Raw genomic sequence first — 25097 nt, 5'->3', positions numbered from 1 at the left:
AGGTGAGCGCTACCATCAGTCCTGTGTCATGCTAACAGTAAAGCATCCTGAGACCATTCATGTGTGGGGTTGCTTCTCATCCAAGGGAATGGGCTCACTCACAATTTTGCCCAAAAACACAGCCATGAATAAAGAATGGTACCAAAATACCCTCCAACGGCAACTTCTTCCAACAATCCAACAACAGTTTGGTGAAGAACAATGCATTTTCCAGCACGATGGAGCACCGTGCCATAAGGCAAAAGTGATAACTAAGTGGCTCGGGGACCAAACGTTGACATTTTGGGTCCATGGCCTGGAAACTCCCCAGATCTTAATCCCATTGAGAACTTGTGGTCAATCCTCAAGAGGCGGGTGGACAAACAAAAACCCACTAATTCTGACAAACTCTAAGAAGTGATTATGAAAGAATGGGTTGCTGTCAGTCAGGAATTGGCCCAGAAGTTGATTGAGAGCATGCCCAGTTGAATTGCAGAGGTCCTGAAAAAGAAGGGCCAACACTGCAAATACTGACTTTGCATAAATGTCATGTAATTGTCGATAAAAGCCTTTGAAACGTATGAAGTGCGTGTAATTATATTTCACTACATCACAGAAACAACTGAAACAAAGATCTAAAAGCAGTTTAGCAGCAAACTTTGTGAAAACTAATATTTTGGTCATTCTCAAAACTTTTGGCCATGACTGTATTGGTTGGCTTACTTTGAGAGAAAATTTTATGCCTGAATTGTGACATGCATCTTAGGCCATGCCCAAATTCCCATGGACCCTTCTCAGTAAGTCTTGCCCCCTTTTTTGAACAACTCAAAGCATCAGAGAGACTACAATAATGCCAATTTGCACCACTTTTTAGACAGATGCTAATTCAATATTAACCATGGCACTACACTCCTGGGGCCTAAACGGTTTCCCTGAAATTCATTGCAAAGGAAATTCATTGCAATGTAAGGCAAAAGAGATGTGAAGATTACATATTCAAGCCCATGGGTGGGGCAGCTAAAAAAAAACTTAAAAAAGGATAATAAAAAAAAGGTTTTAATAATAGAAAAAAAAAATTAAAAACATAAAAAATTCAAATCACTCCCCTTTACTCATAATAAAAATTTAAATCAACAATAAAAAGTACAAATCATAGGCATCGCTGCATTGCAAAATGTCTGAAATCTATTTATCCTGTATTTTAAGTCGTAAAGAAAAAATCATCAAAATAGTCATTTTCAGTTTTTGTATCGCATCAGCTCCCCAAAAAATTTGAACAAAAAGTGATCAAAAAGTCAGACACACTCCAAAATGAATCAATTATAACTACAGATAGCCCAGCAAAAAATCAGCCCTCACACAGCTCTGTAGATGGAAATCCCAAAATTTATGGGGGTCAGAATATGGTGATGCAAAGAAAAATAATAATTTTACCAAAGTTTTTTTTTTCAGCATTAAAACACTACAATTACCATCTAAATTTATATCACGGTAATCTCACTGACCCAGAGAATGAAACAGGTAACAGGTCAGTTTTATTCTATAGGAAACACTGTAAAAACTAAAGCCATAAAACTATAACTCACTTGTGTTTTTTTTTCAATTTCACCTAATTTGGAATTTATTTCCAGCTACATCATATGCAATATTAAATGACGACATTAGAAAGTGCAACTTGTCCCGACAAAAAACAAGCCCTCACATAGGTATGTGAATGAAAAAATAAAAAAGTTATGTCTCCGGGAAGGCAGGGAGTAAAAAACAAAAATGGAAAATAGCCCGGTTCTCTAAAGGGCTAAGGGAACTTTTTCTTATGAGGATATGAACAGTGAATTATTTTTCTCAATGGCCAACAGTCTCTTACATTGAGCTTGATATTAGAGATGAGCGAATTTCATATTATGAAATTCGTTCACGCTTCTTTTGATGGTAAAAGCAGAATTGCGTTATGGATTCCATTACCACAGACCATAACGCAATCCTATGATGGAATGCATAACGTCATAATAGAAGTCTATGGCCTGCATAATGGATCCATCCCGTTATGCAGGAGAGGACTCCCCTGCATAACGGAAATGGGACGGATCAGTTTTGCAGCTCATAGACTTCTATTATGATGGAATGAATAACGGAATGCCTCTAAAGGCATATTCTCAAAAGCATAGCAAAACGTTCGTTATTCATGCAGTTCAGAACTTTTAGTCCAGCGCATAGGTAGACAACATGTTATATGTAAGTTACAACTTCTGGTGACTTGCTGAAATATTTTTAAGGAGGGCTGCTTCTCAAGAAGAAATATGTATGAAACATATGTGACCTTTCCTTTTAATGAATACACCAGGAGTTTTCTGTAGAATCTTCCATATACTGCTACATAATACTTGTCTTTCATAAAATTTTATTGTTGCCTAAACTCCTATTGGTTACAGAGATAAGAACCCTTCTCAGTTCTAAACTAAAGATGATCACTTTGCATTGATATGACACCTTCTTTGACAAGCACATCTTCAAGATCAACCCACTATAAATGAAACTTTAGTTCTGCCATTTAGTCAGCATTGAGGCATTCATATTTCATGCACATAAATTGTTTGATTTTCACTTGAGCTTTCACATATCTCAGAGGATGTCACTCTGCAGTAAAGCACTTGACAATAGCTTTTGGAGCAGCACCTTCTGGTTGCAGCTTCCCAGTGTTATTACTATGATACGTAGAACATGTGGTGAGGGAGAAGACGTGTGGTATACAAAGCGGTGCCCATATTTGTGCACTGAAAACCTCTCATGAGTGGAGACCTCTTTCCTGTATCATTATGTAGCACTGATGGTTTGTACACCAACAGAGCATGAAGAACATCTGTTCTCAGGTACCATGGAAACAATGCTTCCTCTTTAGAACATTATTGTGATGGAACTAAAAGCCTTCTTAATTAAACTGCCCAACCAATCAGGCTTACACAATTTCAATCATTTTTGGAACATGACATGAACATTGTGGAGGTACTTCATTGAGTGCTTACTGACCCTACAGTAAAGCCTTATTTATTTTTCTGCCATGCACATAGGATAATTGCCGGCTAAAAGATCTTTGGCTCGCAATTAACACCGTCAAGCCCTACATTAGCATGCCTGACCAAATTTGCGTATTAATCTTTTTGCAGGTAGGAACGGAATGGGAAGAACAGCCAAACACCTATGGAGACTACTAAACAGGAAAAATGTCCAATGTGATTGTCAACCACCAGAAACAATAGGTTGAACAAAAGAAAAAGAATAGAATATGTGAAAAAAATATTGTTATGACTGTGCATTCTTTAGGGGTGGGGGTGTAGTTGGCTCCAGGCTAGTTCACTTCCTGGCCTCAACTTTTCCACTGGGCTCCGTGGATGTAAACTTACTATTTGACGCCGCTGCAGACAATCGCTGACTGTAGTGGTGACCTGCTCCCCTTGTGCCAGGATGAGAACAGGAAGTTTATGTAGAGTTAAACTCCAATTAAACGTTACAGGATGCAAAAAAAATGGCTACCTGTAAGATGCAGAGGAAGGCTTCTTACCCTACCCCAGACATGGCCTCCTGATAGGTATAGAAGACATTTTACTAAATATTTTACTAAATATCCCTGCCTATTTGACTTGCCACCCAAGCTGATTGCTGGCAGCCCAGCTCCCTCTATCTTCCTGATGTGGCACCGGACACCGGTTACTTATTAAGCACCAGGAATATAAAGGGGAGCTGGGCTCCAAGGGCTCAGTGGTGACAGTAGGACTAGAAAAAACAATAGTGTTTTAATAGGTAAAAAAAAAGCTGTTTAGAATGTTTATATATTCTACTTTGTGAAGTTGTCTTGGTATTCAGAGGATACATCAATGGAAAGAGGAGAGGTTGTGTGGGTGCTCACCAATCTTAATATCATGCAAGGTGCTCTAGGTCTAACTGGCTCACCCAGCCAGTGACAGAGTTACAGAGTGATAGTTTGAGGGACGGATCGGCACACTCAATATCTGGGATCCAGTGAAGGAAGAAGGAGAGGCGGAGAGAATCAGTGTATCAAAAACAAATTTATTAACCTAAAATGGCATTTAGGGGTAAAATGCCAGGGGTAGCGATAAGGGTGGGTGTACAATTGAAAAATAAAATAATATTGTATAAAAATCGTATAAAAATAGTACAAAATAGAACAAAAACATTGCAAAATAGTACAGAATTCCGGATAGAGATAGTCTTATAGTAGTCCAGGAAAAATGTATAGTATTCCGGAAAGGGGGGAAGAAGAAGAGACAGTCAGCCGTGTTTGGTGGTCAAAGTGGCCTGTGCCTGTATGTCCGAGAATAATCCACTGTATAGTGTGTTGGAGTGGTAGTTGTGGTGCACAGTGTGAGGTACTGTTTGTGGTGAAGCAGGGACAATATATAGTGCATAAATTAATGCATCAATGGAAAGAGGACAGGCTGCAAATGGCTTTGGCCAATATATTGTCTCTTCACCTCTATACAATGATGCTGCTATATATGTAATATTGTGCCACTGTGTCATCTGCTTTGTAAAGTACAATTTTTGTACACATATGCACACAAGTGCTGCAATCAGTCAAAAAATGAATGTCCACCTCTACATACTATTTAACTTTTTTTTTTTTATCTAAAGCTCTAAATACCCGACATAGACATAGATATAAAAAAAAAAAAAAAAAACATAACAGGCTGGTTACTTGCAGCTGCCACTAGAAGGAGTTTATGAGCTTACAGCATACTGTCATGTGTGCAGTGATATATGCTCCTCTTAGAGGTAGCTACTGGCAGTCAACATGTTATCTTTTACACCTGATTCTATACAGGCCATTTGGAGCTTTTAGTTAGTGATGAGCGAAGTATTCAAAAATTCTATTTGGCTACTTGGCCGAATTAAAAAAATAAATCTGCTTCATGACTAATTACTTCATCACGGAGCGCATTTCTTTGTAAGTAGTGGGTGCAGTGACAGGGAGCAGCGATTGCACCTCCCATCATTGTACCCATCAGATGCTGCGTTCGTAGCTGATTGCGGGATCTGACAGCAACAATACAGTGTAAAATACTCATCCATTTGATCGCAAAGAACTGTCTGCCACCATCTTGATTGAAGATCTAGTGGGAAATCTCTAGTGGCCTGTGATGACATCATCACGTCGGCCAGCGTGAGCCACAAAGCACAAGGAAACTTGGTTTCATGGCGAATCAAATTTTCGTGGAGTTTGATTCGTTCAACACTACTTTTAAGCACAAAAACATACATTCAAAACTTCATTAGTACGCAATTATGAACCAAGAAACGATCATGAAAAGTGGAGATTAAGTTTCCCACTAATAAAACATTATGGGGCACATTTATTAAGGCCCAAAGCTGGAGGTGGATCCGCTTCAGTTATGAAGAAGCGCAGGCCTCTCCATAACTTCGGCGCATCCAGTGCCAGTTCTAAATGTAAGACAGCTTCCCAGCTGTCTTACATTTAGGCTCCTTTCACATAGGCGAGAATTCCGCCCGGGTGCAATGCGTGAGATGAACGCATTGCACCCCCACTGAATCCGGACCCATTTACTTCAATGGGGCCGTACACATGAGCGGTGATTTTCACGCATCATTTGTGCGCTGCGTGAAAATCGCAGCAAGTTCTAGGTTCGTATTTAGTATGTACTGGTGACTTGCATTATTCCTTCCCATGTGCATAACCTTACATTTGTCAGTGTTAAACCTCATCTGCCACTTCTCTGCCCAAGCCTCTAATCTATCCAGATCCCTCTGTAGTAGTATACTGTCCTCTTCCATGTTAATTACTTTACACAGTTTAGTGTCAGCTGCAAAAATTGATATTTTACTATGCAAGCCTTCTACGAGATCATTAATAAATATATTGATGAGGATAGGGCCCAGTACTGACCCCTGAGGTACTCCACTAGTGACTGTGACCCAATCTGAGTTTGTACCATTAATAACCACCCTCTGTTTTCTATCACTGAGCCAGTTACTTACCCACATACAGATGTTTTCTCCCAGTCCGAGCATTCTCATTTTATATACTAACCTTTTATGTGGTACAGTGTCAAATGCTTTGGAGAAGTCCAGATATATGACATCCATTGATTCTCCGCTGTCAAGTCTAGAACTTACCTTCTCATAGAAACTGATTAAATTTGTTTGACATGACCGATCCCTCGTGAAGCCATGCTCGTGTGGCATTATTTGATTATTTTCATTGAGGCGCTCCAAGATATCATCTCTCAGAAAACCTTCAAACTGTTTACCCACGACGGATGTTAAACTTACCAACCTATAGTTTCCGGGCTCTATTTTTGGACCCTTTTTGAATATTAAAAGAGATCCCGGCAGCCGTCAGTTGCTATTCAAAGTATTCTTTTATTTTTGTCATAATATTGTCTCTTATGACGCGTTTCGGCTCAATAGCCTTTATCGTGGAAAAACACTTCCCTTTATCAACAAAGTTACATACAAGTGTTTAGTGTCTTTCTTATGTAACAAAAATGCATGTGATACACTGGTGACGTCGGACGCCCGGTTACGTAAGTGAATGAGTCAGCACCAATCAGTGACTTGGTTTCACTACATGCATACAAAACACAGGTTTTGTATGCACGTAGTGAAACCAAGTCGCTGATTGGTGCTGACTCATTTACTACTGTAAACGGGCGTCCGACGTCAGCGGTGTATCACTTGCATTTTTGTTATATAAGAAAGGCACTAAACACTTGTATGTAACTTTGTTGATAAAGGCTATTAAGCCGAAATGCGTCATAAGAGACAATATTATGACAAAAATAAAAGAATACTTTGAATAGAAACTGCCGGCTGCTGGGATCTCTTTTGATTTACACGTGGAGTTATACTCCTTCCCGCTGCAGCGCGAACGCCGTGGTCAAGTGCCGGCAGATTTGAATTATTGGACCTTTTTGAATATTGGCACCACATTTGCTATGCTCCAATCCTGTGGAACACTCCCTGTCAGTATAGAGTCCTTAAATATCAGAAATAAGACAAATACTGTACATTCTTTAAAAATCATACAATGTGATTTCCAGATTTTTTTATTCTGTCTCTCAGAGTGGGAATGCACCTACAATGTGAATTTCAGACCCCACCATGATTTCTAAGTGGGAGAGCTTGCAAAATCGCAGGGTGTTCAAATACTTCTGTTCCTCACTGTAATTCTCTTAGGATACGAGGGTGTATGCCATCTGGTCCTGGTGATTTGTCTATTTTAATCTTTTTAAGGCGCCGCTGTACTTCTTCCTGGGTCAGACAGAGCACTTTTAATGGGAAATTTACTTTTACATTCTGCATTTCATCTGACAGTTTATTTTCTTCAGTCAATACAGTGGAGAAAAAATATTTAATAGCTTTGCTTTCTCCTCATCCTTGTCATATTGTATAACCCAACATTTCGGTCCAGACGGACGGTTTTCTTCAGCGACTTTTAGTTCTGTGGTCTGAACTACAGTACAGACCAAAAGTTTGGACACACCTTCTCATTCAAAGAGTTTTCTTTATTTTCATGACTATGAAGGCATCAAAACTATGAATTAACACATGTGGAATTATATACATAACAAACAAGTGTGAAACAACTGAAAATATGTCATATTCTAGGTTCTTCAAAGTAGCCACCTTTTGCTTTGATTACTGCTTTGCACACTCTTGGCATTCTCTTGATGAGCTTCAAGAGCTAGTCCCCTGAAATGGTCTTCCAACAGTCTTGAAGGAGTTCCCAGAGATGCTTAGCACTTGTTGGCCCTTTTGCCTTCACTCTGCGGTCCAGCTCACCCCAAACCATCTCGATTGGGTTCAGGTCCGGTGACTGTGGAGGCCAGGTCATCTGGCGCAGCACCCCATCACTCTCCTTCATGGTAAAAATAGCCCTTACTTTCAAAGTTTTCCCAATTTTTCGGCTGACTGACTGACCTTCATTCGTTTTTCTTTACTTAGCTGCTTTTTTCTTGCCATAATACAAATTCTAACAGTCTATTCAGTAGGACTATCAGCTGTGTATCCACCTGACTTCTCAACGCAACTGATGGTCCCAACCCCATTTATAAGGCAAGAAATCCCACTTATTAAACCTGACAGGGCACACCTGTGAAGTGAAAACCTTTTCAGGGGACTACCTCTTGAAGCTCATCAAGAGAATGCCAAGAGTATGCAAAGCAGTAATCAAAGCAAAAGGTGGCTACTTTGAAGAACCTAGAATATTACATATTTTCAGTTGTTTCACACTTGTTTGTTATGTATATAATTCCAAATGTGTTAATTCATAGTTTTGATGCCTTCATAGTCATGAAAATAAAGAAAACTCTTTGAATGAAAAGGTGTGTCCAAACTTTTAGTCTGTACTGTATATCAAAATGGAGGCTGGATCATGATATAGTTATATATCATGATCCAGCTATAGTTATGCCCCACAACCTGTAACAAAAGCCACCCAACTATCAAGCATCATTTATCATACTGGTCTCCTATTATGTGGCAGAAGGACTTTTTCAGCACTCTTAGGCTCCAGGGCCAGGTTACAAACGCAAACTATGCACCCCGTATAGTTATACCCCTGGAAGTAGAATGTACAGGGTGGGCCATTTATATGAATACACCTTAATAAAATAGGAATGGTTGGTGATATTAACTTCCTGTTTGTGGCACATTAGTATATGTGAGGGGGGAAACTTTTCAAGATGGGTGGTGACCATGGCGGCCATTTTGAAGTCGGGCATTTTGAATCCAACTTTTGTTTTTTCAATAGGAAGAGGGTCATGTGACACATCAAACCTATTGAGGATTTCACAAGAAAAACAATGGTGTGCTTGGTTTTAACGTAACTTTATTATTTACAAGTTTCTGACCACTTATAAAATGTGTTTAATGTGCTGCCCATTGTGTTGGATTGTCAATGCAACCCTCTTCTCCCACTCTTCACACTCTGATAGCAACACCGCAGGAGAAATGCTAGCACAGGCTTCCAGTATCCGTAGTTTCAGGTGCTGCACATCTCGTATCTTCACAGCATAGACGATTGCCTTCAGATGATACGAGATGTGCAGCACCTGAAACTATGGATACTGGAAGCCTGTGCTAGCATTTCTCCTGCGGTGTTGCTATCAGTGTGTGAAGAGTGGGAGAAAAGGGTTGCATTGACAATCCAACACAATGGGCAGCACATTGAACACATTTTATAAGTGGTCAGAAACTTGTAAATAACTCATGAAAGAATAAAGTTACGTTAAAACCAAGCACACCATTGTTTTTCTTGTGAAATTCCCAATAAGTTTGATGTATCACATGACCCTCTTCCTATTGAAAAAACAAAAGTTGGATTCAAAATTGCCGACTTCAAAATGGCCGCCATGGTCACCACCCATCTTGAAAAGTTTCCCCCCTCACATATACTAATGTGCCACAAACAGAAAGTTAATATCACCAACCATTCCCATTTTATTAAGGTGTATCCATATAAATGGCCCACCCTGTACATAGATCTAAACAGACAGGTCTCTGATATTCAGTCTTTAGAGACCATCTATATAGATGTGCTCTTATAATTAATTCCCACATTTTTGGAGGTCAGTAATTTGCAGAAGCATGTACTAGGTCTGCTCTGATATTTTATTTTTACATAGGAAAAAAACAAATCCAAAACTACAGAGCCACTATAATAACTTTTTCTAATGTATTCACATTTTGCCATGCAAATAATTAAAAGGGTGAATGCACTATTTTATTTTCTGCCGTTTTTAATTATACAATGGCATTTGTGCTTGTCCCATCAATATTTTTCAGACAAATGCATTTCAGCACTCAGACATTCTGCACTTCTTGTACGGTGGAGCAATCTAATTGAAATTCTCCACAGCCCAGGATGTCAACACAAAAACTAGTTTCAAGAAAATTTTCATCTTTGGGGAAATTTTCTATGAAGAGGTCAGGCTCATGATAGTCTTTTCAGGAAGAGCAAACGTATCTCAGCAGCTGTAGTGCAAATCAACTAACTCAGTCAAGCACTAATTTTACGGCCAACATTCATCCACCGTTCTTTCAAGAAGCGTTGCTGCCACCTATTGGCGCCATTTGGTATGGCAGGTCTAAATTGCAGTAAAAGATTACCTGTTACTTACAGACTACTGCAACGATAAAGTGTAAACTGTTTGTGGACATGAAACTAATCTGTGTGCAGCCTGTCATTACAGAACTGATAATTATTTTTCGAAATGACGTGAAATGTCCTTATGACTATATTGCAGTACTTAAGCATACATCACTTTGAGTTGCTTAATTGGACATAGCACCGAAATTACATTGATTGGGTAGTTTTAGCATCTGGACAATTACCTCTGGCGTTCTCAATGATATAGTTACTGCCATATGGAAGGATATCAATAGCGCTTCTGCAGGACATTTCTACAATTTCGCCCATTTTAAAGACGAACTCTTTAATTTAAAAGTTAAATTAACGTTTCCACCTAATATATCTCGTAAGCAAATTTTTCTGTTATTTTTCTCCTCCAGGCATAATTAGAACAGCTTTAACAAACATGGACCGAGAAGCAAAAGAGTATTACGAAGTGATTATCCAGGCCAAAGACATGGGTGGACAGCTGGGGGGATTAGCTGGAACGACCACGGTTAATATCACTCTCAGTGATGTGAATGACAATCCACCCAGATTTCCTCAAAGTAAGTGCATTGTCATCATCAGCTTGGGTTTCTCAGTCTATCCAGACTGGTTTCTAACTACGAACATCAAGTGCCAAGTTAACACACTGACATAAGGCTTCAGTACCAAGAAGAAACATAAAAGTGCTGTTATATGGTTCATTTCTTCTTTCAAGCCTTCAAATCTGTGATTTATAAAAAAAAAAGTGTTAAAATATTTTATTCTAACAGACTGCAGAGTGCAAGTTCATATGTTACTGAACTGACATCTTTACTGAACTTTTCTTGTCAAAGATCAGTTTGTACAAAATGAACAATAAAAAGACTTTGTTCACATCAGTGTCTTGGTTTCTGTTATAAATGGAAGCCATGACACAGTGCTGAATCCATCAGCATCTGACTGGCCCCATTAAATTACACTGCAATCTCTGTGGTGCCGGTAAAAATACTTTGTCAAATATCTCAAAATTTGCAAGACTCCGAAACAGTCTTGAATACAGTCTAGTAGACAAAATGGAAAAGATGACTTGTGTACTGTAGACAATGTCTTTTTTAAAGGGTTTCTGACAGTAATGTCATTGAAGGCTGTGGTGCTGCACCACTGCAGGAGAAATGAGGAATTTCACAGTTTTAGTTAAAGGGTTTACCACATGGTTATTGTATAAAAAATAAAAGTCAGACATCATATAGTACATGACAAGCTCTTTCTAACAAAGCTAGAACCAGCCCTGTACCTCACATAGATCCAGAGATCTGCCCATTCATTGCTTTGCTAGATTATGTATCAAGCTGGCAGCTCAAGGGGAGTGTCATTTCAACTGCAGCTCAGGGGGCGTGTCTAATCCACTGCAGCTCTCTACCTATCACAGCTCAGGCGGCAGTTAAAAGATCAAACTGAGCATGTGTGACCATCTCAGTGAGCAGAACAAAGAAATAATAAAAAGAACAAACAGCAGGTGGAGCTATACAGATACATTTTATTGAATAACTCACTGGCTTTACAAAAATTTTAATTACATGCAATTACAAAACTATTCAGATCCAGGTGCTGGTTTGAAAACTGTAGAATATTTTTCGTTGGCCCCCATTAAAATGAATATTCTGTCCATAAGATGCATGGATGTGCTAGATCCTCCACAATAAAAGATGACCATGGTAGCCACTATCTACTTTGGCTCCTAGATGAGGACCTTTTTTAATCTGTTTAAACTATAATCTTATTTAAAAAATAAATAAAAAAGAATGCCCCTTTAAATCATGCTCATATACTCATAATTCCACATTGTAATTTACTGCAGCTGACTAGAAATAACATAGTGATCCTTATCAGGGTACTGTCCTAGCGAATGAAGTTTAAGTTCAGCATAAAGGCCCCATTACTCCGCATGATTTCAGGATGACATCTACAGTCAGGTCCATAAATATTGGGACATCGACACAATTCTAACATTTTTGGCTCTATACACCACCACAATGGATTTGAAATAAAACGAACAAGGTGTGCTTTAACTGCAGACTGTCAGCTTTAATTTGAGGGTATTTACATCCAAATCAGGTGAACTGTGTAGGAATTACAACAATTTGCATATGTGCCTCCCACTTGTTAAGGAACCAAAAAGTAATGGGACAATTGGCTTCTCAGCTGTTCCATGGCCAGGTGTGTGTTATTCCCTCATTATCCCAATTATAATGAGCAGATAAAAGGTCCAGAGTTAATTTCAAGTGTGCTATTTGTATTTGGAATCTGTTGCTGTCAACTCGCAAGATGAGTTCAAAGAGCTGTCACTATCAGTGAAGCAAGCCATCATTAGGCTGAAAAAAAACTAAATAAACCCATCAGAGAGATAGCAAAAACATTAGGCGTGACCAAAACAACTGTTTGGAACATTCTTAAAAAGAAGGAACGCACCGATGAGCTCAGCAACACCAAAAGACCCGGAAGACAACGGAAAACAACTGTGGTGGATGACCAAAGAATTCTTTCCCTGGTGAAGAAAACACCCTTCACAACAGTTGGCCAGATCAAGAACACTCTCCAGGAGGTAGGTGTATGTGTGTCAAAGTCAACAATTAAGAGAAGACTTCACCGGAGTGAATACAGAGGGTTCACCACAAGATGTAAACCATTGGTGAGCCTCAAAAACAGGAAGGCCAGATTAGAGTTTGTCAAACGACATCTAAAAAAGCCTTCACGGTTCTGGAACAACATCCTATGGACAGATGAGACCAAGATCAACTTGTAACAGAGTGATGGGGAGAGAAGAGTATGGAGAAGGAAAAGAACTGCTCATGATCCTAAGCATACCACCTCATCAGGGAAGCATGGTGGTGGTAGTGTCATGGCGTGGGCATGTAAGGCTGCCAATGGAACTGGTTCTCTTGTATTTATTGATGAGGTGACTGCTGACAAAAGCAGCAGGATGAATTCTGAAGTGTTTCAGGCAATATTATCTGCTCATATTCAGCCAAATGCTTCAGAACTCATTGGACGGCGCTTTACAGTGCAGATGGACAATGACCCAAAGCATACTGCAAAAGCAACCAAAGAGTTTTTTAAGGGAAAGAAGTGGAATGTTATGCAATGGCCAAGTCAATTACCTGACATGAATCCGATTGAGCATGCATTTCACTTGCTGAAGACAAAACTGAAGAGAAAATGCCCCAAGAACAAGCAGGAACTGAAGACAGTTCCAGTAGAGGCCTGGCAGAGCATCACCAGGGATGAAACCCAGCGTCTGGTGATGTCTATGCGTTCCAGACTTCAGGCTGTAATTGACTGCAAAGGATTTGTAACCAAGTATTAAAAAGTGAAAGTTTGATTTATGATTATTATTCAGTCCCATTACTTTTGGTCCCTTAACAAGTGGGAGGCACATATGCAAACTGTTGTAATTCTTACACCGTTCACCTGATTTGGATGTAAATTCCCTCAAATTAAAGCTGACAGTTTGCAGTTAAAGCACATATTGTTTGTTTCATTTCAGATCCATTGTGGTGGTGTATAGAGCCAAAAATGTTAGAATTGTGTCAATGTCCCAATATTTATGGACCTGACTGTATACGAACGCTTCTTTCCAATATATTGGCCCATATAATCGAGCAGCCTATTAGCCAATAAAGCTGATGGGCATCTTTTATTAGAATGAAAGATGCCAGATTATCGGCAGCACATCTTCCTGTATAATCAGGGATGTGCTGCTGTTAATGAATAGAAGAGAATGAGGGAGGAACAACTGCAGTAGCAAACATTCCTCCCACATTCAATTTGCATCAAGCCAGTAGAAACGACTGCAGATGGATGTGTTATCAATATCATCCTTCAGGTAGTGTAATACCAACCTTATGCATGTGATTGATCAGTATGGGAGTGTTTTCTCCTTGTTCAGTCTGCTACAAGTAAGAATGTTTCGTTCATTTATTTTATTCTTTCTCTCTATCTTATTTCTTTTGTTCTTTCTCTCCCTCTATTATTATCTTTTTCTTTCTTCTGTCTTTCTCCTTTCTTATCTGTCTTTCTCTGCCTCATTCTCCTGCCCTATTTCTTTCTCTCTCTTTCTTTCTTTTTCTTTCTTTCTTTCTTTCCTCACTCTCCCTACTTTTTTTTCACTAACTCTCTAATTTCTACTTTATCTCTCTTCTTTCTTATTCAGAACACTACCAAATGACCGTTTTAGAATCATCACCTGTAAACTCAACTGTTGGAAGAGTTCTAGCAATGGACTTAGATGAAGGAGTAAATGCAGAAATGAAATACACCATTATAGATGGAGATGGACCTGAGATGTTTGATGTTTCAACAGACCCAATATACCAAGTTGGAGTAATCACTGTTAAAAAGGTAAGCCTTAATTTTACATAACAGAACTTCTAAAGCACCAACCGGCATCACCCTGCTCCTGCTAGGTACAGCTACCAGAGTGCTAATAGTTTGGTGCCTGCATAGTTGGTCCATGTCCACTGGCATAATCCTGCTTCTCATCTGTCAGAGTCTTTGCCTGCTCCATGCTAAGTCAGTCTGACCTCCCAGTTCCTAGCTGCAGCCCTATCTGCCCATAGGACATAATCGAATGCCCTCTTTGGCTCTCCAAGGGCCAAGTTGCGTTAGTCTCTAGCCAATGACTGTCTTTCTACTGGTATCCCTATGGGAAGAAGTCCAAGCAAAAGTATTCCTTAGCTTAGTAGCCTCTGTGAAGGTGGGTTACCTTCTGATCTTCTGTGCCTGACTTCTGCCTATTTACTATATTGTACCAGTTCCTCCTCGCCTGACCCCTGCCTGTTTATGAAAACCAACCCTGCACTGCCTGCTCAGACATTTTGGTTAGTTTACTGGATTGAACAAACTTTGTCTGCCTGATCTCAGTGTGTCCACTTACAACTTTGCCTGTCCCCTTGGTGCCACGCACTGGTGACTCATGGCCCGCCTGGATCAGTTGCCACTAAGCAGAGACTACTCCAAGAGGCAGCAGCCTGGTGGTTCCACTGCAACAGAGACCAGATTCCTGAATAGGGTTGAAAAGGTGAAGACCAGGGGGCCGCTTTTACCAGCCTCAGAAGTCAAATCCTTTCAGCAACAGAGTGGGTCCATACCCACTTTACTACCACTTTTATATATAATAAGATTTAGAACCTGTGCTAACTATGTTTTATTCAAGGTCAATCCTACAAACTAGTAAAGATCTGTCCTTTAGGTAATAAGTAATGAGAAAAATGTTCATATTTAGTCAAGCACTTCACCAGCAAGCTGTAAGTACAGACCCATCCCAAGCAGTCGCTAATTCATTTAATAATAATGATCCATCATTCAACAAACTCATCATCATGTTCAAGTTTATGCTGACTTTCTTAAAGGCTTGACAGTTCTTTGGCAATGAAAGCTAATGAAGTAGAGGTCATAAGATAAACTGGAGAAAAGATAGATGAAATTAAAAGAATATGGAATATTTTAACTTAGCTATGGAAGGTGACTGGATGGGCCAGTGTATAATTAGAGAAGATGTCCACTGGATCATCCATGAAATAACATCTTAATGGATACTTAAAATATTCAATTCTGCATCTAGAAACGTTATCATTACAAATGTATATTCTCCAAAATTTCATTTACCCAACCCAATGTGCCGAATGATGGTGGTCTGAAACTGAAGAACTGTGTGGACAGGGTAGTTCAGTATTTTCAATGTGCCACACCCCAGGGCTGATCGCTGTCCTAGGTTTATAGGAATGCCGAGTGGTGTGGCCTTAATAGACTGTGTGTTATGGTGTGTTATGGTGCTCCTACCTTGATACCGTCGCTCCCCAGGGTTAGGCTCTGAAGCAATAAAGGGGAGAGTAAAGGTGGAGGTGGAAAATAAGTCAAGTCCAGACTTTATAAAGTTCGACAGCTTTACTTGAATCTACTTGCATCCATACAAGAAGTGATCTTTCTCTTGGATCCAGCAGGTTTTGGGAAAACTGCCTGACAAACTTGAATATTCTACTTTCTCCTTCTCTGCTGTGCTAAACTCAGCTTTAGTCTGGTAGCTAGACTTTAGGACTGGTCTGGTACCTTTAGAGTGGAGTGCCTTTGGCTGTTGACCCCTCGTAATACTCTGTCTCTTAATCTATAAGGAGTGATGGTGATCTATGAGCTGCTACCCTCTGGAGAGAGGAAGCCTCTCTGCTAGATCTTTACTTATCTGCTTCCAACACTAGAATAGACTAAGAATGACTAAACACTTCATGCAGTCTCCCCTTTGGTAGGAAGCAGAACTTGCCCACTTCTGCCCAACAGGGAGGAGAATGGAATGGTAAGTTCCATTCTATCTAAAGATCTCTCTGCCATATCCGCTGCCACCTGCTGGTGAACCAGGCACATTACATGAACTACAACGAATACCAGTTAAATAGCAATAATAGGAAGGCACAGTGTAAAGGACCTGGAATAAAAGATGACATTATGGTTAGCCTATTGGAGACAGTAGCAGGGTGTAGGAATGGTAGCGCCACTCTGGGGTACTACATATTGGATGGAACTTACCATTAGATTTTTTTTTCTAAATGCACCTTTGTTCACAATACATTACTTTAGTCGAATTATCATGGCTTTATCCAAGGACATATAATTGTGTACATAATAGCATTGTCTGGACTAGATTGCATCTATTTTCACAGCTGAGAGGAGGACTAACTATGTCAAGGTTTGCAATCTATGTATGATAAGAAATATCTTGAAAATAGTGAGGAATTGAAACATAAAGGGGAATATTTATGAAAGCTTGTATAATCCCTATTATGCCTTTAAAAAGTTGCAAATTATGGAGCATGCCATATTTGGGCCATAATTTGTGACTTTTTAAGCTTCTTGGTGCTCACCACTTTCTGAAATGGGAAGAAAAGAGATGGGGCTTAGCAGGGGCTTAGAATCTGGTGTAGCTCAAGTTTCTGGCGCATGGAGGGCCAGAGATGCGACTAATTTATTAAGAGACAAATGCAAAGCAGGCGCATCTTCCTAAATGTCCCCCAAAGTATTTTAGGAAGTTGTATAACATTTTATTTATATATTGATTCGGCTTTATTTGTCAAAAGCTGGCAAACCTCTATAATTACTTGATTCAAAGAACTGGAAACTGGTGCAAAATATAAAAAAAGGTTTATAATACAAAATAGATTACTTTTTAACTTTTAACAAATGTTTAGTTGATATTGATTTGAAGTAAATTCCTACTATTGTATTTACAGCACGCTAAGCATTTGTTTGCTCTTCTGTTCCCTTGCCATCCCTACAAATGAAAATATTAGCTGTAAGCCATACTGTACATGTTAACAGAAAGAGCATCACTACCCTTCCTTCATATAGGGTTAAATAAATTGTACTGTGGTAGAGTTGAGTAAAACCTGGAAGGCGTGAGGTCTTTCCAATTACTACCCCCTCTCCTGTTTGTCAATCAAAACTAAAATACTGAGACTTCAGTACCTCACCCCAACATTTACAATGTGCACTTACATTTAAATGTGATCTACATAGAAACATTCATCTGTAAGTACACTATCACTCAGTATAAAATGTATGGCAACCACATCAAAGCCATAGTAATATAATGTTAGGGTGTGGCCACACGGTCAGGTTTCTGCATGCAGTTTTGGAAGCCAAAACCAGGAGTGAATTAAAAAAAGAGGAGACATTGTATCTGTCCCAGTCAATCCTTTTATGACCCACTCCTGATTTTGGCTTCCAAAACTGCATGCAGAAACCAGACTGTGTGGCCGTACCTTTAGCTATCTATAAAGTATGTCAGTGCAAAGTCTTTTCAAAATAAAATAATGTTGAACTAAAGATTCAAGCACATTATTTCCAAGACTTGTGTCTTATCATTTAATAATAATATTTAAACCATCTTTTTAGCTTTAAAAAAATGAAGTGCAGTTTTTACATTGACCACTAGATGGCAGCACAATAGTTTAGTAGCTAGTTGATAGAGATAGAATAAATATTGAGCCAAGATAGGCAGCTTTTACACTTTTGAGTAGCTGTAGTTGACACATAGTGTAGTGAATATTCAGGGTTACTCTGTCCCTTTATTATGGGAAGCAATCCCAGTAATTACTTCCCTCAGGTAGTAAATAACTAAAGAATAATTAACTATAACTTACGATAATAATTCTTCCTAATGGCATATAGAGTAAAATTTAACTATAGTTTCTTGTAAGAATGGACGGTTAAATTAATCTCTTAGGAAAAAATGTCTGTTTATTGATTGATCATCGCGTCTTTTCCTGGCATTCGGTAGGATCGGTTCTAGAAAATCCAATCTATTTTCTACATTCAACGTATTAGTATTTATGTCCCTAACTGGCACGTGTCACTTTTGCTCATGTTTGTTGATCTACATATTCAGCAAGATGCTAATTGAAAGTGGCAATTTTTTATTTGTATTTTAGCACCTTTTCAATGAATGACAACATCCTCCATATGGTGAATATAAATTTAATACAAATTACACTAACATGCTAACTAGAACCCTGGAGGAAAGGCACTTGTCACAATAGTTTATTTAAAGGTGAATTATTTAAAGCTGCTAAATGAAATGCAACTTTGTGAGCAGCAGCAAAATCTTATTTTACAATAATATTTTATAAATTATAGCCTATATACTGCCCGATTTCTTTTGCCATGGGATGCCAATAGAAGACTCACACCTAATTCCCTAATTCCCACACCTTATTTTCTTTGTGCATGTAAGTGATTAGAAATGTTGCTGTTTCTCATGATTTTAATTAGCCTCTTTCTAGCTTGAATGTAATTTTAATACCGGGCTCCTCATATAGATTATATTTACCCTACTCCCCGGCACCTTCGTCGCTTCTGATCAGCTGCTCCCCTGTCACCAGATGTTTTGATCCGAGCGATGTGGAGATGCATCGGCGGCCGTGCGGGGATCAGGAGCAACGCGGATGCCAGGGAGCCAGATAAATATAATCTAGATGAGGTGCCCAGGCATTGGGGGGGGGTTATTATAGGTGTTGAATAACCCCTTTAACGTATGCTTATTTTTACATACCTGCTAATATGCATATAAAAAGCTGGCAAATATAGAATATAGCTGGAAAAGTTTTGACATGTCCCTTTTTGGGTCAACCACAGATGGTTCTATTTTATTGTCAACCACAGATGCGTTCATATTTGTGTACTAGTGGTGCAATAACAGGATGCAAATCATTATGTACCAGACACAGATGCTCTTGGGCACACTTGTCCCTTGCTCATGTGCCCATACCAGTACTTGTGCCACAGAGGCTCTCATTACAGTAAAGATTACATGCTTGCAATAAAATAAAGATATTAAAGATGTTACTGGCTGGAACCCTAGGGTCTGAAGATGGCATTTTGTAGTACACAAACATACAGTACTGCATGTATGCATTTTCTTTAAAGGGTTCTCTGAGCTACAGATATTGATGGCTTTTACTCTGGAAGCAGATCTGCTTCCAGCTCCGTATACTGTACATAGTCTTCAACATTGAAATTTTAACAACAAGAAAGAAATGTCATGGAATTATGGAAATCACAAGATCAATAGACATGTTAATTATATGTAATTGATAAAAATATGGAAATAAAATATTCAAAACATCTTGATTTATTCAGTATCAAATATAATCACCACACCCATAAATGCACACACTTTGCACCACTGGTTCCATAACCATATCAATGTAACGCCGAGCTGTTAGTGTACCTGAAATGAACACTACAGGGACCTACTACTACTGCACATTGTGCCACAATGCTATAATCTCGGGAGTGGGACCAGTTTGATATTCCTTGTGAAGGCCTATTTATGGCATTAGCGATGAGGTCTCCATACAAATCTCCGCCTATCATTGTATCCAAGACAAAAGTAGGACTCATCGCCGAAGAAGACAGACCTCCATTCTAGCCTCCATTGTCATCTTCCTGGCACCATGATAGCCTTTGAGAGTGGGGGCATGAGGTCAATAAAACACCTGTAGCTGGACCTCTGGCTCATAGACCAATGTCATGCAAACGCTTTCTTATGGTTTGTGAAGACACTGTTTGCCACCCTAGGCTTAGGATGTGATGTCCAATTTCACTTACAGTGCAGAATGGATCACTACACGACATTCTTCTAATTAGATGATCAGTCTGTGCAGATGTTTGCCTCTGTGCATCTCTTGCTGTCATTCCAGTTCATAACTGTTCTCCCAACCACCAGGACACACAACGTGGTGACATCTCAGCCTACGCACATAGTGATCTGCTGAAGTGATAAGCCAAGGTCTCTCAGTTCAAGGATTCTGTTCCTCTAAGTGTTGATACCTGGCATGTCAGCAAACAGGAGGCATCACACAGTCATCCCACAAAACTTGATCTGATTTTTGAGGTTTTATGTGGCTAAAAAACTTTGCTTTCAATCTGGCTTTTATGCTCCTCTGCCACAAATTGGAGCTAGGTGCTTGAAAATGTGATCATCCGCAGATCTTAGCAACACCTGCTACTTCTTCAATTTGTAAAACCTTACGGCTTGTCCTTTTTGATGTTTCAATTTTAATGCTGAGTAGTGTAGTTTCTGGCACCAGGGCAGCCCAAAACAGCTGATTGGTGCCTGGTGTTGGACCTCTACCAATATGATATTGATGACTTGTCCATAGGATAGTCCATCAATATTTGTAGCCTGTAGAACCACTTTCACTTGGCCCACTGTGTATTGTACACAGTGTACACAACAGTGATGGAAGATGGTAGCAAGGGACCACAGGGAGAGAACTTGTGGAGGAGCCAGATGCCTATCACTGACCTAGAAAATAGATTCAGATTTCAGACCAGGGCCTTCCATATGTGTTACCAGAGATTATCCTTGACATCTTCCAGCAGATGCAAGTTCTGTCTAATTTAGATTTTCTTCATGTTTTGTTTTATTTACTATAAAACAGTCTGCTCTAAGCCTGAAAGCAAAGTCTTGAGTAATGAAAATGTGTAATGCTGTACACGTATTATTTCCTGTAAGTAGTCTTTTCATCCGTGGTGTATCTAAGCAGAGATTCTGTAAATAAATTGTCTCCCGTTTGACTGATTCTATCAATAGTTGCATTTGCACACCACACATTTTTCACACCATTCCACCATAAAAAGCAATAAAAGATAGCATGGATTATTTATAAACCAATAAAGCTCATGTGTTTTTTTAATTGGAGCTTGAAGATCCATAAATGCTAATTATGCTTAGACAAAGCTGTTGTAGATAAGGCAGATGGAGAATTGCTTGTGCATAGAGCAGAAAAGTAAGTAAAGTATTGTGTGTGATAAGACCGTCACTCTACGGATACTAATAAATTGTCCTATATTAGCCAGTAGTAAAAGACCAGACATGCATATTGTTCTTCTAGAACAAGTCAGAAAGTAGCAAACACAGACAGCTTGGAGCAATATATCACATAGGCGGCTTCACACAGAGAATATTTAAAAGAAAATTATGTAAAAATGTTAAAAAACTAGTCCAGTTATAACTAACTCACTTAGAAAGTTAGCTTTTTTCAATTTTTAAACTTCTCTTAGGTGATTTCTTATAAAGATAATTTGATTAATTCAAATACCTTTGTTTACTAGGATTCATAATGTGAAGAATCTAGTGCAAAAGTTTTCTTCAGTAATATCTCAGGAAAAATCAAAAATATCACATTTAAAGATAGATGATGATGTTACAATGTCCTCCTAGTTTATGGTCCATTTGGTGTATGTGCCGGGTCAAGTTTTAGCAAGCTATGGCAAATTATTTATTGTGTCTTACTTACCCAATGGACGCCTAAAGATTGTCTTTTTTCGCATTTGTCAGGTTGGAATAAACTGATATGCCGTTTTTCAATAGAAATGAATATGGTAGTACATTTTGCTATTCGATACAGAGACATTCAGATTTTTTGTTTTTCTTTAACATGGGAGCCCATGGTTGATAGATGCCATTGCATTTCTAGATCTAACTGCTGGGACTCTCACTAGTTATAAGGACAAGGATGCCATATTCCCCGTTTAAATGCACACTTAACTTAATAACTGGAATGGGGCAACTACAGTACCCTGAAAGATTATCAAAATTAGGGTTATTCACGTTAGAAAAAAGACGACTGAGGGGAGATCTAATTACTATGTATAAATATATCAGGGGACAGTACAGAGATCTATCCCATCATCTATTTATCCCCAGGACTGTGACTGTGACGAGGGGACATCCTCTGCGTTTGGAGGAAAGAAGGTTTGTACACAAACATAGAAAAGGGTTCTTTACGGTAAGAGCAGTGAGACTATGGAACTCTCTGCCTGAGGAGGTGGTGATGGTGAGTACAATAAAGGAATTCAAGAGGGGCCTGGATGTATTTCTGGAGTGTAATAATATTACAGGCTATAGCTACTAGAGAGGGGTCGTTGATCCAGGGAGTTATTCTGATTGCCTGATTGGAGTCGGGAAGGAATTTTTTATTTCCCTAAAGTGAGGAAAATTGGCTTCTACCTCACAGGGTTTTTTTTTTGCCTTCCTCTGGATCAACTTGTAGGATGACAGGCCGAACTGGATGGACAAATGTCTTTTTTCGGCCTTATGTACTATGTTACTATGTTACTATGTTACTTATGCTCACTACCACTTCATTCAATGGACAGCACTCACTATCTCTCAGCCCCATAGACTTTGAATGGGGCAGTAGTGCACAAGCATGACCACCACTTTCTTAAATCAGGGGATACAGAACTCTCGTACTCATCATCGGTGAAAGTCTTGGAAAATCTAAGTTAATATAAATGGGTACTGTACACACCACCAGAGAGTGGTCTGTGTATCCCACCCACCAAAGAATCTTAAAACATGATAGGGAATGTCAGCCATGTCATAGTCTCCTCCCGGAGACCCATTTACAGACACTTTTTTTCGGAGTTCTTGCCCCTCATCAGTATAGAGAAAGCCAGATGAGACTCTTTTGATGCACTGTAGCTCTCAGCTGGCATGCAGTATGCTTTCTTATCAGAAAATGTATTTATTTTCATAATGAGCATTTCGAATAACATAAGTAAACTAGGTTGATAACACAGTGTAAAATAAGGAATACATCTTAGCAAAAAGTGATGCATAGCATAGAAGGTTATATTAATGAATGTCCATTTTAGTTTAAGCTTTGCTGTAAAGTTGATTTTTCTGTAGAATATTTAATTCTATGAAAATATTTTCTTCCTAGCCATTGGACTTTGAAAGCAAAAAAAGCTACATCCTGAAAATTGAAGGTTCAAACCCACACATTGAAGTACGTTTTTCTAACCTGGGTCCATTTCGCGACACCACAACCCTGCACATTAGTGTTGAAGATGTGGATGAGCCTCCTGTGTTTGAATCTAGTCATTATTTTGTGGAAGTCTCAGAAAATGTAGATATTGGTACAACAATACAGATTGTTTCTGCCAGGGATCCAGACGCAACTAATAACTCAGTCAGGTAAGTAACTATGAACATGAAGACCACAGATTATAGTGAAGTTAACAGGGATGTAAAACATACCTCCAATGATCCACAATAGCAACCTCTACAGATACTTATGAATGCTTTTAATCTGGAAGTAAAAATAGAGCTCCAGTCTGCACCAGGGTCATCAGGTCAACATCAGCTCTGTTGGAATGATACCAGGGCATACTACTGCTGCACTCTGCGTTTAAAGTGATTAGTCCATGATTAATATAAAAAATTAAAATTAGACATCACATAGTGCTTAGGGGTTGTCCGTGCTTTTACTATTGATGACCTATCCTCAGGATAGGTCATCAATATCAGATCGGTGGGGTCCGGCACCCCAGCCGATTACAGCGCAGTGTGGACGCGCCGTCTCCCTCTTCTCTTCCTGCTCACCGCGGCTGTCTATGGTCTTTGCCATAGGCAGCAGCAGACAGGAAGAGAGACAGCACGTGCACACTGTGGGCGCTGTCTCCTCATACAATTGATCGCCGGAGGTGCCGGGTGTCAGACCCTGCCCATCTGATATTGATGACCAATCCTGAGTAAGGGTCATCATTAGTAAAAGCTAGAACCAGTCCTATACTTCACATGGATCCGGAAATCCCTAAACTATTGCTCAAATTGATCTGTTAGATTTATTTCAAGCTGGCATCTCAGGGGTGTGTCTGTTCTCAGCAGTGTTTCCTTATTGCAGCAGTTCTCTCCCTGTAACTGTCACAACTAATAACAATATATAGGACAGGGAGCAGTTGCAGGATAGAACTGAGCATGTGCGACCACCTTAGCAAGGTGTACAGAGAAATACAGAGAAGAACAAACAGCAGGTGGCACTATACAGGTAGATTTTATTGAAGAATGCTATACAACATTTTTAATTAGATGCAATTACAAAATACTCAGATCCTGGTGCTGCTTTGAAAAATGTGGAATATCTTTCATGGTACAACACATTTCTTTGCTCCGGGAATGCCCCTATACATTGAGTTTTTATTCTTTGCATACAAGGTATCTCTGTAATTGTAGTGGCCATACTGCGTTAAAAACATGCTGTGGAAAAACAAAAATGCAAAAATGCCTCAAACGTGACAGAATTGCTGCTGGTGCCTCTATTTGTGTATAGTATACTGGGAGGGCGAAAAAAGATGAGACATAAGGAGGGCCATTGTGACTCTACCTCCCAGGGGCCAACATAAACCTGGAGTTGGCCCTGGGCTGTATACAGGTCAGTATACAAGCCTTTATAATCTGATTGCTATGGGAGTGATATACCGCTAAAATACTGCGCCTTAAATAACTTGCTGCAAGCAACCAGGCTCCCTCACACCCAGCAACGTGAGAGTGCCTGTATAGAGGTGTTATTTGGCCAACATATAACATTGCTACCATACTGAATGGGAATTATAAATATGCATTGTATGGTACTGCATAGACATTATG

General features: G+C 39.3%; 1 protein-coding gene across 1 annotated transcript in view; it reads left to right on the top strand.

The window, feature by feature from the left end:
• Positions 1–10529: 10529 nt before the first annotated feature.
• LOC121001136 (cadherin-20) overlaps positions 10530–25097 on the top strand; it is a 28663-nt gene continuing 14095 nt past the window's right edge. Inside the window, exons 1-3 of the mRNA XM_040432072.1 lie at positions 10530–10692; positions 14322–14509; positions 23392–23645. Coding sequence (XP_040288006.1) covers positions 10551–10692; positions 14322–14509; positions 23392–23645 — 584 coding nt within the window. The 5' untranslated portion in view covers positions 10530–10550. The remainder of the gene's footprint in view (positions 10693–14321; positions 14510–23391; positions 23646–25097) is intronic.

This window comes from Bufo bufo, chromosome 5, assembly GCF_905171765.1.
Source record: "Bufo bufo chromosome 5, aBufBuf1.1, whole genome shotgun sequence".
Classification (NCBI taxonomy): Eukaryota; Metazoa; Chordata; class Amphibia; order Anura; family Bufonidae; genus Bufo; species Bufo bufo.
This window is presented reverse-complemented; position numbering and strand designations above follow the sequence as displayed.